This window comes from Macaca fascicularis, chromosome 5, assembly GCF_037993035.2.
Source record: "Macaca fascicularis isolate 582-1 chromosome 5, T2T-MFA8v1.1".
Classification (NCBI taxonomy): domain Eukaryota; kingdom Metazoa; phylum Chordata; class Mammalia; order Primates; family Cercopithecidae; genus Macaca; species Macaca fascicularis.
The window spans coordinates 111,263,936-111,280,391 of record NC_088379.1 but is presented as its reverse complement, the minus strand read 5'-3'; the positions used below and the strand labels follow the sequence as shown (position 1 = coordinate 111,280,391).

Here is a 16,456-nt window from a genome sequence, read left to right as displayed (position 1 = left end):
ATATAGTAAATGGCTTGTTTTTATCTGGGAGGGGCTATGTTTTTATTCTTAAGGAGAGTCAATTTTCCATTGAATAAAATCTGGATGGCACTGAGAGAGGTAAACAATGTCTTCATCAACCATTTCACAACAAACACAGAAGGAGAAATCTGTGATGGCTTTTTGTAGGGACATTGGAGACCTAACTTTAAGAAGCATTCAGGAAAGACAGTTTCTGTGAGGTGCTATAATGACTCACAATACTTAGAGTAGTAGCTAGATGATGTGACCTTTAAGTTTTCTTCTTTAAGTGAGAATTGTATGTCAGTCTAAGATTGCATCCTCTATTGGGGGCTTCAATGCAGGTATCTTAGAGTATTCATTTATACTCTGATTCATTAATCAAGAAAAAAATTGTTCAGAAAACTTTGGACAAAGGCTTTTAATCATAGCACTCTATGTTCCTGCTGCATTTAAGTTATGACTCACAATTTAAGCTGACTTCATAGAATTCTACTGAAATATCACCTACTCAGATAAAAAGTTGCTTGTTTCCCCCATACAACTCCATTCTTTTCATTTGCAAATGTATTCCCTCCTCTCATTGCTGTAGAATAGGACTCTCAGTTATTCTGATAGATATTAAGTTTTATTGAGATGCAAATAAATAACAACAGGAATAAAATTAAAGAAAGATGAGTTTCAGTGTCAAGATACTCAATGAAGCAGGAAATGGAGATCATTAAGCTATTACTATAAGACAGGTTTGCTTAACCTACCTTTGTAATTTTGTTCCCTTACAACTAAACAAAAAACGTATTTATTAAACAGTGACACTGGCAGGGACATGCCACTATAAGTCAAAAGAAAGAATATATATTCCAAAGTGAGAAACAGCAAGTTAAGCTTTATTATGGTAGCGGAGAAATGTCATCACATTACAAAACATGTGCTGCAACCATCAAATGGCTTTGACTTCTTAGTAAATCATATGTATAAAATACCTACTGAGTCAACTAATTAAATTCATTCTATTTTGCAAATATTTCAAGCATGTGACATCTCAAACCCAAGGCCTACCACCTGTTTTTCTCAATGATAAAATCAGAACTGAAGAGACGAGATGTTGGGATTCAGTAACAGTGTGTGTGACAGTGTCTGGCTAGCATAGTTCCTAGCAGATAACATAACATTAATACTCAATCTCTCCCTTCCCTTGCCTTCCCTCTTACTTTCACAACCTAGTGTAGAAGAAGGGTTATATCCTGAAATAGATTACAGTCAAAAACCACACATAGCTGCCTCCTTTGTGGGACCTGCAGCAAGGATACAGATAGAGGCCAACATACCAAATCTGCATATTCAAAAGTTACAAATCAAGCTGGCAAACTATTAAATAAAATGTGATATATCCTTCTGTCTTGATAAATATATTTTATAACAACCTGAAAGGCCAATTTCTAATTTAGATTTCTCATATCCCTCAGAGTTTTATGCCAAAATTTGGCAGGGGGCCATGGGACACATGCATTCCTACCCAGTCTTGAGGCTTGAACCCCCTACTCTTCTCTCTACCAGCTTTCCCACCCAGAGGAACCTGGTAGGCATGGTCTGAACACTCCAGCATGATTCAGCTCCAGAAACACCTCCGTAATCAATTGTCCCTTAGGCCTAAGAGCATGCACACCAGCAACCACAGTCTGCCCTTGAGAACGTGGGATAAGAAGAGGTCCAAGCAAATGTTGGAGCCAGTACTGAGACCTGTTGAACAGAAAATTCCACAGTCTCAGATATAGTCTAAAAGTGAAGGTAGGACTCCCAAATAAGCCATAACTTTGAGTCTTGACTATTTCTAAGAATGATGCTATTTATAAATTTAGTAACTCTTGCAATAATTTTACTTTTATCAAGAAATCAATATTCACAAAGGTACTGATGTTAACATGATTGTGGCATCAAGAAAAAGTAATTCTATAAACAGAGATTTTTTTTTTCTTTTCCTGTGTCATCAGAAACAAAGATGAATGTAGCTTGGGTGCTTTTCTCCCATCTTTTCTCCAGCTATATTACTATTTTAAGGTATATTTCTATTCATGCTTGCTGCTTGCTTGGTTTCTATCTATCTCTCCCCTTCTCTCTCTCCTTCCTTTCTTTCATTCCTTCTTCTGCTTGGTGTCTCATTTTGATAAACCCATAATTTTTATAAACAAACAAACAAAAAACACAACTAGAAATTGTGTTTGCTACTTTTAAGAAAGTTACGCCTAAAGTCATATCAGTCAAACATAGGAATAAATTTGCCCATCACAATGTGGTAGTAGTAGAATAGCTCAGTCTCAATTTCTGTGACTCACACATTATTTGACACAAATGGTCCTTCTAAAAACTGCAAGATGCCTCTACTGAAAAAAATAGGAATGTAAAATACCATGCTTTACACTGGTTTCTATGCCTGAAGTAAGACAAAAGTTACTGAGTTTTTACAGCGTCTTGCCTTTTAGAAAGATTCGCCCTTCAAACTATGACACACACCTATTTGTACTGGTGTCACATTACTGATTCAAATACTTCCCATTTCACTATAGAGTGTATGAAGACAGATAAAGATAAACGGGAAGGAGCTACTCACTAATCAAAGAACAGACACGAACAAAAAGGGTTTGTAGCACTGGGATAGAAACAAGCACAGGAAGCTGGACAATTTGTTTTACTCCATTCTTCATTTAGCCTTGAACAAAACTCAGCAAGTCTTCCCGTGTTAATTTCTGCTTCCTGACAGACTGTCTATATTCTTAAAAAACATTTTAAATTAAATGGCCTCATAATCTTACCAAGTCTAATTTATTATTTGAGCCCCTTGTCCCCACATGGCACAATACGTTATTTTGTATAAAGTTCACACAGTAGGGTCGTTCATCTTTAGCACCATAGTAAGACAACTTTGGGCATCATAAAGATAATCATTCTTAATAAGAATGATACAATAGCCTTTGCAAAAATAGAAAGTACCACAGACCCACCATGAAATGAAGAAGTAATTTTTGCCTTGTGTTACCAGCAGTGGTAATGGGTAATAGCATTTTACCCATATCTTCTCACCTTTTCATCTGGTGTTGGATAAACAAAAATATGCATTGGCCAGAAAATTAAACAGAAGTTTAGTGTGGCCATAGAGGATAAAGGTAATCGACCCGTCTTGGTTGGTTTGGGTTGCTATAACAAATATTATTGGAGACTGGGTGGCTTAAGTTTACCAAACATTTATTTTTCACAGTTGTGGAGGCTGGAAAATCCAGAATCAAGTTGATCTTGTTCCTAATGCAGCAGATCTTATTCCTGCTGAGAGCCCACTTCCTGGTTTGCACATAGCCACCTTCTTGTATCCTGACATGGCTGAGAGCAGAGAGAAGCAAGCTCTCTCTTGTGTTTTTTTTTAAGGGACACTAATCCCATTCACAAAAGCTTCACCCTCAATACCTAATTACCTCCCAAAGACCCCACCTCGTAATACTGTCACATTGGGGATTAGGTTTCACATAGGAATTTTAGAGGAACACAAACATTCAGTCCATAGTAGCCATACTGAGAGGAAACCTATAATATCAGTGACATAATTCATATATGGTTTTCAGAAAAGACTCCTGAACGTTAGTAAACTTTTGTTCTTTTTGTTCTTTAAATTTTACAGTAACTTTCAATAAAAAGTCTAATCATTGCAAAAAAAAAGTGTCTCAAGTACACACATGAACACATACATGTATATCTATATCTACATACTGGATATATACACACACACACACATCTGCATATGCACATACACACTTCTGTATAACTATTTAAATTAGGCATATTTCAAATATGGAGGTCATGTATATAAGTATTTATGAAACCCTTTCTGAGTTTTTACAACTCAACCACTAAATTTCTTGTATTTAGGTAATTTCTACGGCCCCCAGTAGAATGGAAATGAGGAATTGAGCTAGTGGAAGCTAAGTTGGCTCTTGTTACAAATAGAAGAGGAATACTTGAAATATGGTTGTTGTATGCTCTGAAAGGTCGAGTTGGGAATGAAACAGGCTTCCACTGGGAATTACTTATTATACAAATTCTGTACATTTTAATCTCTGATGTTCATTTAACTGAAGAATCATCTTTCTGATAGAAACATGTGTCCCTACATATTTAGATACATACAGTGGCTCTTATTTCAGGCCTTGGTGCCTTTCTTCACAGCAGTTTCCTGCTTGGGCCTGATCATTCAAGTCATTCATTCTATTTAACAGTTACTGAGTGTTTACTGTATTCTGGGCTGCTGAAATGAAACAGTTAACAAGACAGATAGGGTTTCTTTCATGGTGTATGGGAGAGGAGGGAGAGAAAAGGGAGGGGAACGACAGTCAATAACAGGTGATAAACAAGGAAACAAAAACAATTTCAGACACAGCTAAATCCAGTGAAGAGGTTAAAATGTCCTTCTCTTTCCTGTACCTTCCATCATCCCTATCCTTATCATCCCTTAGAAACACCATTTTCTGACAACCTCCTTCATGCAGTCCTGAATAGACTATTTCCTCCTTTTGTGGACACACTGATCCCACCTCCACTTCTATCGTGCTACTTTATTGCATTTATTTGTTTACCTGTCTTATCTTTCCCAACCAGACTTTGAGCCTCTTTGGAGTAAAGGTCAGACATGTTTTCTTAATGATTTTGTAGTTGTAATTCCTGGCACATATTCTGTTTTTCCTCTTCATTTTAACCCTCAAGACACAGCATATAAAACATTCAATAAATGTCAATTTACCAAACGTGTATGATTTTATAATTTGTATTCTTTCCAATGTATCAAGGGCCTTGAGAAAAATTAATTTCAAAGAACAAGGTATAACATATTCAATAAATGCTAGTCAACTGAATTAATCTGTTCAAGGAGTAAAGGAGCCTAAGGGTAGCCTTTCTATTATTGTACTACTCGAGGCGTAGTAGGAATGACTATGTTGATGTGATCACAATCTTCTGCAAAGATTTTAGTATGTCCTCATTGGAGCCATGTTCTATCGTTTTAATTCAGCCAGCGTACCATTTTAAAAATTGTTATCACAACTTAAGTTTCATGCTATTAAAGTGATGTGAGAAATTGAATTGAGCAGATAGACTATGTATTATGAGTTAAAAGACAAGCTCAAGAACGCCAGAGAAAGATCTTACATTTTCCAGAACCCAGAGAACTTGCTTCCCCAGAGAGTTAGGACAGTGAATTTTATTCAAGTAATATAGCATTGAAGGACAACCAATTAAATAACTAATCAAATAACCAGCTAAATAATTTGAGGAATGTGGTGTTGCCAGAAATTCCAGTATTTGAAAGCCCTCTTTGACCTCACAAGAGCTTTAGGCCATCTATCCGAGGGCTCTAACCATTCCAGGTGTTTATTCAATGCCTCCCAGGGACTACCAGTTCCAAGAAAGGGGAAGGAAAAGCCCTCACATTTGAATAATAAAGAGTTTCTTAAGGTGATTTAGAACTCATCTGCATAATAATGGGTATTGTACAGGCCACAGAACAAACACACAGAACTGATTGCTTTGAACATTAATGCGAAAATGCCTTCCCTTGTTGCCAAAGCTGTTCTAGTCGAACCATGCTAAAAGCTCTATTAGGCATTCAATAATCAGACTTGGATTTTTTTAAGGGTTACATTTTTAAAATGTTACTTATCAGGAGGCCAGTCTATCTTTATGGCTTATGTGCTCCTCCATACTTCTTGGTGATTTTTCTCAAGCACAGACTAGAAGTATGTGTTAACTCCTGAGTTTTGCCTTCCACCTTCAAAGACTCCAACAGAGCATAGGAAAGGCCACAAATCAAATGAAGTGTGTAAGAAGCCTGAGGTCTTCTGCAAAGTAACCAACCCCTGTCTGCTCTATTGTGTGGTCATAGACTTATTTTTTTAGGTAAATGTAGTAAGCAAAAATTTGTCAGTAGCAAAAATTATTTTCTATTTTTATTTTGCTAATAGAGACTCTGATAGATGCTGATTAGTGAAACTCAGATAGAAAAAACATGTCATTAGGGATAAAGCAATGGGCTTTTCCTGAATTTTAGACATGGTCTCTTTATCAAAGGACAAGAAATAATTGAAAAAGAGAAATAAGGTATACAAACTTCGATTAATATTGGGCAAGTTCTGTTTTATCATTATGGTAGCCATTATTCCTAAAATTTGTCGGCCAGTATACTAGATGTTTTATGTAATTATCTAATTTCAATCTCCCAACAACATTATGTGGCAAGTATCATTAGTCCCACTTTCACAGACAGGAAAATTTAGGCTCAGATATGTAAAGTAATTTGCTGAAGTTCTATTTGGTAGTAAGTTGAAGAACCAGGATTAGAAACTAAATGTGTATGATTTTAAATTCTCGTGGTACCTATTCATCATGGAATACTACATAGCCATAAGAAAGAACAAAATCATATCCTTTGCAGCAACATGGATACAACTGGAGGTCATTATCCTAAGCAAATTAATGCCGGAACAGAAAACCAAATACTGCATGTTCTCACTTATGAGTGAGAGCTAACCATTAGACTTACATGGACATAAAGGTGGCAACAATAGATACTGGAGACTACTGGAGTGAGGAGAAAGGCAAGGGCTGAAAAACTACCTACTGGGTACTATGCTCAGTACTCAGGTGATGAGATCATTTGTACCCCAAACCGCAGCATCACACAAAATACTCATGTAACAAACACATATATATACCCCCTGAATCTAAAATAAAAGTTGAAATTTTAAGACATCCATTCTTTCCAATGTATCCGTTGCCTTGAGAAAAATTAATTTCAAAGATTAAACAACACTCTCCCTCATTTAAAAAAAAAAAAGTATTTGAGGATAAGTTTGATGCTGTGCTGTAGTCCTGAACTACCAGTACTTTATTTTTAAATATTAACTTATAGTAATAATTTTTAGATTTAATTTAAATGCACTTAATGCAACTTAACTTAATTAATTTGCATAACTAAATCTAAGCTCATATTTGTGGAAAGAGATTTGTTAAATATAAGCATGTCCTGTCGGTCTTTCTGATCTCATCATAGTTTTTAAATACAAAACGACAGCTCACGGTGGGATGATGAGAGTTCAAACACACCTTGTGCTAAAAGCAGGAGAGGCAAGTTCTGGAGGACCACATAACAGGTACTGAAGAGAAGACATAAAATGCTGCCCAATATCAACATCAAAATGAAGTTTTACTAGAAAAAAATGACCTTCAGGAAACAGAGGAGAGAAAGAAAGGATAGATAGGACAGGATATAGATTAAGGCCCTGAAACACACGATGTGCTATTATAACTGCGCCAAATTATCTTAGTACCATCACAAAATAAACTGAAGTTATTTCCTCAAATATCATTCAAAATAAGCCTCCTAAACATTTCTTACCATATTTGAGTATTATTCAATTTACTCAAAGGAAATGATCACCTAAGTGAATTTCAGCAAATCTTGTTATACCATCTCTCTGACTATAACATTCCTTCTTTTTCATAGACACGATTATAGTTTCATGCCCCTATTTAAGATAACCACAATTACAGTTCAGTATAATTACCTAGATAGAACTCATGGTGTAATATCACATATCTACTCATTGAGATAAACAATCTTTCGTAGGTTTCTAAATTATTTGCTTTCTAGTGTTTCCCACTTCTTAAGTTGGGTAGGGAAGGGAGAAGAAAAGAAGAAGGTAGAAGAAAAATGATTACCCTCACCAGGAAAAAAAAGAACACCCCAGCAATATTAAGAGTAATTGAGAATTGACTCTTTAACATTGAATCACATGATAAAAATTTTTTCCTATAATTTACAGGTCACATTTACTTTCATCTTCTTATTTTGTGGGAAGGAGAGGTGGTATTTGATTTTCTCCTCTGCCTTGTGTGTTTTCTTTGCAAATGGAAACGTAGCAGAAATGGAGCAGGGAGTGCAGTAACTGGGACAATTGATTTCTTTTTGGTTACCTTGTAATTTCTGGTTGTATTCGGTCCTGTCAGATTGGCTCCTCCTCAAGGTGCCAGAGTGGTCCCCAGAAACACTGCTGTCAACCACAGTGTCAGTCTTCCTTCTCTCCAACATATAGAGTCTGGACCTCAGGAAGGCCAGATTCTTTTTCTTGGTGACCATGTTTTCTTTCCCAGTGGCTTCTTTGGGCTCCATATGAGGCAAAGACAAGCTTTAGAGGCTTGCAGGCAATGACTGGTTGCTAAGGCGCCTCAGGGTGAGGGTTAAAGCCACTAGAATGACGAGTTTATCTGCCCCCTTCTAACTAAACTGCTTCACTCCAGGGTTACCTGGCTGTGACTGCCACCACCTCTACGAAGTCCCAGAGCTCCACCCACATGAGGTCATTCTTTTTTAAACCTAGAATCCAACAGGGGAAGCTGCCACCTGTTACCTGAGAGACTTGCAGCACAGAGCTACGCAAAGCAGGGACTGCGCTGTCACATGCTACTGAAGCAAACAAAAATCCCATTGTGTGGGGTGAGGGGTGGGGAAAAAGGAAAGTGAACAAGGTGAGGCAGTGAGGAAGTAAGTACACGTTAGCATAACCCGCCGTTTATGGGTTTAATGTGTGCCCATGGGTGTGTGCAGGTGCGCTCAGGACACTATGTTGTGGTCTGCTGCCTGGAAGCAGACTGGGGCTTGTGCGTGGTTTTTGGCTAGAGTTACTCACAGGTGACCCACGGAGTCAGTGCAAGAGCTATACGAATTTGCATTTGCATCCTAACAGTGAGTACAGAATCATTTTCAGTGATTACTGTGCACACTCGAAATTATGCTTCTTCCTGTGAACATTGAACATTCAACAATTATTTTTTAAAAACATACTTGCCAAACCCTGATCCGCATTCCTGAGGAAATAAGGATTCGCACGTGAGAGTCATCTGGCAGCAGGCAAAAGAAGTGGAGGGGAATGCCCATAGAGGCCTAGAGCCTTTTCAGATTTCTCACTCTCCGCAGGCTGCCCTTGCCTGAAATTAATCCTTCCATGGTCCCACCCTGTCCTTCTATGTTCTGGTCCTTAGGAAAATAAGCCCCGTGTCAGGGTCCAATTTCTATAAGATCTTTTCCCTGTCCCTTTCATAGGTGTAGTCCCAGAAAAGGGCATCTCACCTTGGGAATATAAGAAGAGGAAAAATGTTTGAAACTGAAGAGGCACTACACTTCTAGAAAGTAGAAAGGATAGGGCAGCTGTTGAAAGAGAGAATGGCGAACAGTGATAGGCCTTTCATTAATTTTTTTTTTTTGAAGTTGTTTTTCCTCATATTTCCTGAGATCTCTCAAGGGAGGAATTCTAAGAAGCTCTGGGAATGTACTGAGTGCTCTGTATGCCTTCATTAAGGAAAAGAAAGGCCCTAAGGAGGAATATGGATTCTCTCCTATTGTAAAGGGACCACCAAAATCCAGCTGTGTGCTGACCAGTCTGAATCTTGCATAACTTCTGTTAGAAAAGATTTATAAATGAGGAGAAAGATATAAAAGTCATTTCGCAGCTCAGGATGTGTGGGCTGAATATAATTTACATAATTATCTTAAAAGATAAATGACAAATCTTCACCCATTAAGGAGACATCTATATATAGCTTGGCATATTGAATGGCTTTTCTTTCATATAATTGATAGTCTTTTTTGAATAAATCTTCCCAAGTACATTTAATAAATACTTTTAAAGGCATATTTACCTCTAAAATATAAAAGGATTTTTTTGGATTTATGTCAAAATGCCTCAGTTGTGTTCTAATATTATATATGTTTGAATGTATGTATGCATATACACACTTATTTATATTTGCCTGGTAGCTACCAGGGATTTATTTAGATATAGTACCACTGAAAAAATGTGCAATTAAAACTACACGACTTAATGCGTAATGTGAGGTTTAGGACACAGCACTCAGAAACTTTGCCAATGGACCATACAAAGCAGATCAAGACCTAATAAAAATGGTAGCATAAATTTACACATGATAAATGCTTAAGAAATGCATAAATACTACAGCAAATATAACCCTTTATCTTGAAAAAGACATGGCATTACTTGTGGAAATGGGCCTCAGAAAGGTCACAGCTTATGGGTTGTGAAATGGCAAAAGAAGCATTATTTGAAATCAGAGGGAATTTTGTTACAACAGATGTGGATGGGTGTGGCTCATAACTCAGGCAGTGAACTGAGGTCACTGGTAATGTTTGAGGAGCGTACCTGTGTGAGTTTTGTGCATTCTTATGTGGCTCAGGTCATCTGGGTAGTTTTCTGCATTCGACTAGTGTTTCAAGTAGACAAAATCGCACACAAACAAATGCGAAATTATGTTATATTCAAACACTTCCCTAACATTTCAGTATTGTTGGAATAAATTTGTATTTTCAAAACAAGTGTTATGGCAGAACTTATTGTAGTAGCTTCATTATACAACTCTATATTGTTTAATAACAAGGATACATTCTGAGAAAAGCATCATTAGCTTATTTTGTCATTGTGTGAACATTATGGAATATATATATTTTTAAAGTAGCTTCATTATACCATCCTGTATTGTTTAACAACAAGGATACATTCTGAGGAAAGTGTTATTAGGCAATTTTGTCATTGTGTGGACATCATGGAATGTATTTACGCACACCTAAAGGGTATAGCCTACTACACATCTAGGCTATATGGTACTGCCTATTGCTCCTGGGCTATAAACCTGTTACTGTACTGAGTACCATAGGCTATTGTAATGCAATGGTAAATATTTGTAACTCTAAACATATTTAAACATGGAAAAGTACAATAAAAGTATGGTATTATAATATTATGAGACCACCATTGTATATGCAGTCCATCATTGGCTAAAACATCATTGTGCAGCACCTGATTATGTTTTTTAATTTCACCAATTATGAAGATACATAACATAGCTACTATGAGTTCAGTGGTAAATATATACTTTATTTATTCACATTATTTTGAACGTAAAATTTAACAACGGTAGATAAATTCTCTCAAAACAATCTTCTATTCAATCAGGGAATCAGGTAGACACTGTTGGTTGCTTACTTAGTCTTCATTTTTACCGCCTCCTACCCCCATGCTATTCTTTGTCAACAGAACCCTTCTCTTGTTCAAGGCAGCATTAGGCTTGGCCAATCAATGATAATCTTTTTTCCTATTTTTTTCAATCTCCCTTTCTGCTAGGGTTAGCCATGTAACCCCGGTCCTGGCAAATAGGACCTTTAGAATAAGGGGTGGATTATTGATCTTGGGAAAGTTTTTGGTTCTCCAATAAAAGGGGCAATCTCATCTGGTTTCAACCTTCCCCATTCTTCTAGACTGATCATAGGTGTAATGCATGGAGCAGTCACAGCCCTCCTGTGTCCTTGGGAAAAGACCAAGAGATCCATGGGCTCTGATACCTTTGACCTATGGAACCAACATCAGTAGCCCATTCACCTTTAGACTTGTTATGAGGGTCAAATAGATCTTCCCTCCCTAAGCTATTGTTAATTGGAGTTCTTGTTGCGAATACATTTCTAGTGGATTTAACAGATGGTGCTTAATTTACATACAGATTCACAGTTCTTTTGCTTATCTCCTTGACATTTCTTAAGCCAATGTGTTTAGAATCCCTAGCGTAAAACATGACTTAGTTTTTCTAGAAATGAGAACAGCCAGGTCAGAGAGATTTTGAGTGCTTTGACACTGGGGCATCTTGCTAGAACATCAATGAGACTGGAGGAGCAAGGCCTCTAAGCTTCATATTTTTTAGCAAAGGTATAAAAATGTTTTAATACAGAAGGTTGATATTACTTAAATAAATAAATAAAATATTGATATTAAGACATTTAAACATATTTTGTTTGGATAAGGAACAAACAATTCCCAGTTGATTATTAGGAAAAGCACTGGACAGTGAGTACAAGACTCAGTTTTAGTCTTGACTGTGACATAAATCAGCTTCATGATCTTACAGTTGACATAGTCTCTCTAGGTCCTAATTTATTCATTTGTAAAATATAAGGGAGAACTCATAATTAGTGCTATTCACTGAATATTTTTAGTTCTCCATTTAGGCACATGGAAGTATTTTACTTCCCTACACCCTTTTGATTTAGACATGGTCAAGCAACTTGCCTTGGCCAAAGAAATTGATTGAACATGATGTATGTCACTTTTAGGGAATGTTTTAATAACACAGTGGGTGTTTTTGCTATAGCTTTCTTTCTGTCATTATTGGTACTGGCAAGATTCCAGGCAGTGGGGGCTCCATCAGGATGAGTCCTGGAATGTAGATGGCTCAGAACAAAACCCCCAGACACCCCATGATGATTGTATAGTTTGATCATGAAAGAATCCTTTGTTGCTTTAGTCTACTGAGATTTGGGACGTTTTTATTACCTAGACTTAACATAACCTCAACTATTCTTATTAATGTTGGATGTAGATTACTTGATACATAAATCTTTTTTTGTCTAGCATTATGTGATCTCAGGATTCCAAAATAATCCAAGGTGATTCTAGATTGTAAAACTCATCATTCCAAAACAGAAGTCACATCTCTTGAACAATGTTGTGAATAAACTAAATCGGAGGAAGGAAAGGGCAAAAGTTAGGAGCTTATTGTAGCAGTCCAGGCAAGAAATGCTTGGACTACCATAGTAGCGGTAGGAATAGAGAAGAGTTGATGAATTCAAAATACCTTTTAAGAGTTGAACTGACACAACCTGTAGATGATTTGATTGAAGTGGATGAGTAGAAAATGAATGAAAGATGAATTCTAGGTTTTAAGATTGAATAACTGGGAAGATATTTTGTGCTGTGCACTAATATAGGAGGGAAGAAGTACAGAGGAAGAGTAAATTTCGTGACATTATCAAGAATTCGATTTAGGATACATTAGTGTTAAGATGCCTATAAGAGATAAAAGAGAAATATCAGGTATGCTTCAGATTTATGAATTTAGAGTCACTATTTAGATTTTAGATAAAAACTGGAGTCATCAAAATATACATATTATTTTACATCATAGATTGATGAGGTCATTTAAGAAGAAAATATGTCAAGAGGAGAAGGATCAAAATCAAACCCTGAAAGACTCTGAGTTTAGAGATGGTTTTGGAGGAAAATGCATCAAAGAAAGTAGGAAAGCAACCATTGAGGTAGGAGAAAAACAGTGGAATGTGGTACATAGAAGTCTAGATGCAAGTTTTTCCCAAATGAAAGGATAGCCTGTCAGGAAACCAAATAAAATGAAAATAATTCTTTTTAATTTGGCACATGTTGATCATTTATAAGTTTTTCCAAAGGAGTTTTAGTAATGTGTAGAGGAGAAAGCAGGAATAGAAGGAATTTTGCTAAAGGAGATAAGAACATTGAAATGTGGGAATGACACTGCTGAGAACATTTGCAATCATTTATTATTATTTTTTCTTTTATTTTAGTTTCAGGGGGTACATGAGCAGGTTTGTTTTATAGGTAAATTGCATGTTGTGTGGGTTTGATGTACAGATGATTTCATCACCCAGGTAATGAGCATAGTACCCTAGAGGTAGATTTTCAATCCTCGCCCTCCTCCCATCCAAAACACTCAACTAGGCCCCAGTGCCTGTTGTTCCCTTCTTTGCATCCATGTGTACTCAATGTTTAGCTCTCACTTATAAGTAAGAATATGCAGTATTTGGTTTTCTGTTTCTGTGTCAGTTCACTTAGGATTATGGCCTCCAGCCCCATCCATATTACTACAAAGGACATAATCTCATACATTTTTGTGACTGCCTAGTATTCCATGGTGCATATGTACCACATTTACTTTCTCCAGTCTACCATTGATGGGCATCTAGGTTGATTCCACATCTTTGCTATTGTGAATACTGCTACAATGAACATATGTGCGCATGTGTTTTTATGCAGTCATTTATTATTATTGGGCAATTACTATATGTAAGGATTATACCTAAGTAAAATAGTGAGAAAGGTAGGATAATATCTATATTTTAAAATATGGGAACAGGTTCAGGGAAGTTAAGTAATTTTCCCAAGGTCAAATAGCTAGTAAATGATGAAGTAACTCAAATTCAGCCCCCTTTTACAGGAAAGCCTGTGATCTTAGCCACTCTGCTGTATACCAAGTGCCTAAAAACTGCCCGACATACAGCAAGTGTACAACAAATGTACTTTTCTCCATTAAAGGTATTTAGAAACAATTCCTCATTACCTTTCCTTTATTTTTTGGGATGAGTTCAAGGGATGTGAAATTTTATCAGACACCTCAAGTGATTTTTATGCACAGTTCAACTTTGAGAATTCCTGCAAGCATTCTCCTTGTCTTCAGTGTCTCTCTACTCCTGTTCATCTTGCCTAACGTCACTTGAGTGTCCTTTTAAACTATAAATTGGATCATGTCATTCTTCAGATTAAAAAAGCTTGTTGGATTGTTTCCCATTCATGTAGGAGAAAATTCAAATATTATGTAGGCCTCAATTAGACTGTCTAGTTTCATTTCCAGTTGCTTACTGTTTGAGTTTTAACTACTGAATAACAAATCACTTCCAGCACTTAGTTGCTTAAAACAATACTTATCATTGCATCAGCTCTCACAGTTTCTGTGGGCCAGAAATTTGGGAAAGGCTCAGCTAAGTAGTTCTAACTCAGATCTTTCATGTGGTTGTTGGCAGATATTGGCTGAAGCTAAAATGGCAAGTAGCTAGGACAGCTATGGGTTGATCAGGCATCCTCCTCTCTTGATAGTTTCAGGGCCTTTCGTTTTGATCTCTCCATGGGATCTAGTTTGGGTTTTTCTCCCAGTATAGCAGCTTTAGGGAAGTCAGACATTTATATGGTAGCTCAAGGTTTGAAGGGGTTCTCCTATGAGACCCTGGCAGAAAATGTACCATCTTTATGACCTATTCTATGAAGTCACATAGCATTACTTCCACTGTTGTCACAAAGCCTACTTTCTCAATGAGCACAGAGTCTCTCTTCTCAATGAAAGGAGTATCAAAGTCACATTATAAGAGCATATGGAATGGGAGAAGTTGCTCTGGCTATTGGAAAAATGCAATCTGACTCACTATGATGGTTAATACTGAATGGCAACTTGATTGGATTGAGGATACAAAGGTATTAATTGTGGGTATGTCTGTGAGGGTGTGGCCAAAGGAGATTAACATTTTAGTCAGGGTTCTGGGAAAGGTAGACCCACACTTAATCTGGGTGGGCACCACCTGAACAGCTGCTAGCGCAGCTGGAATATAAAGTAGGCAGAAAAATGTGAAAAGGCAAGACTGGCCTAGCCTCTCAGCCTACATCTTTCTCCCATGCTGGGTACTTCCTTCCCTTGAAAATCAACTCCAAGATCTTCAGTTTTGGAATTCAGACTGGCTCTCCTTTCTCCTCAGACTGCAGATGGCCTATCTGCTAACAGAACTAATAGGATATATATATATAATATATAATATATATATTATATATATATTTTATATATATATATAAAATAGGATATATATACAATAGGAGATATATATATATATATATATAAGGAGATATATGTATATATATACACATATATCTCCTATTAGTTCTGTCCCTCTAGAGAACCCTGATTAATACACTCACATACTCATTACATACCATGTATTCTGTTTTCTTTGGGGATTGATTTTGTTTAAGCTGTTTATTATACATGAAATTGCCTTCTCTATCCTCATGAAATATGACACATCTTTCATGATACAACTTAATGTTCCCTCCTCTGTGACATTTCCCTCCTGCTACAATCACTCCCTGCCTCCTCTGAAATCACAAAACAACATACTTCCATCATAGTAGAGGGAGCTCTGTACATTCTGTAACTCTAGTTACATTATGATCTCTTCAAGATATTTGCCTTTGAAACTCTCATCATGACTAGCAATATGAGATCAATAAATGTTTGCCATTGTTGGGAGTCAGGCATAGCAGCTTAAGATCATGTGCAGCCTACCAATGTATGGGGAGAGGCTTACATGCAAGCTGCTAATTTATTTTTCCCTCTCTATGATCAGTACCCTCTCTCCTGGAAAGAAAACAATATAGATTTGGAAACAAAGGAAATTCAGGGAATATTATTTCCTCAAAGATGAGATCATTAATGTATTTGTGAGATGACCATAAAGCCAGCTTTGAGAGCTCTCTATTCAACTATAAATTGTTCGTTGTGGCCCTGCTATCTTGTAGCTCTGTTTTTATATTCACCGCTGTGCTTCCTGAAAGCAACAATTTCTGCTAATGCACTGACCAAGCAGCAGCATAATAATCCTGTCAGCCAACAATGGATGGGAGCTGAGGATTGAAAGGAGGTAAACCTTCTAATGTTTTCATCCTCTTGACTGAAGTAATTTTAGCAATGACATATGACAGTACTTGGGCCTTTGTCTCAGCTGTAATGA

At 36.8% G+C, this 16,456-nt stretch overlaps 1 protein-coding gene across 1 annotated transcript in view; it reads right to left on the bottom strand.

Moving 5' to 3' along the window:
• ARHGEF38 (Rho guanine nucleotide exchange factor 38) overlaps nucleotides 1-8,247 on the bottom strand; it is a 124,142-nt gene extending 115,895 nt beyond the window's left edge. The window contains exon 1 of the mRNA XM_005555602.5: nucleotides 8,011-8,247. Within this exon, the coding sequence (XP_005555659.3) occupies nucleotides 8,011-8,206 (196 nt within the window). The 5' untranslated portion in view covers nucleotides 8,207-8,247. The remainder of the gene's footprint in view (nucleotides 1-8,010) is intronic.
• Between the last annotated feature and the right edge of the window lie 8,209 nt (nucleotides 8,248-16,456).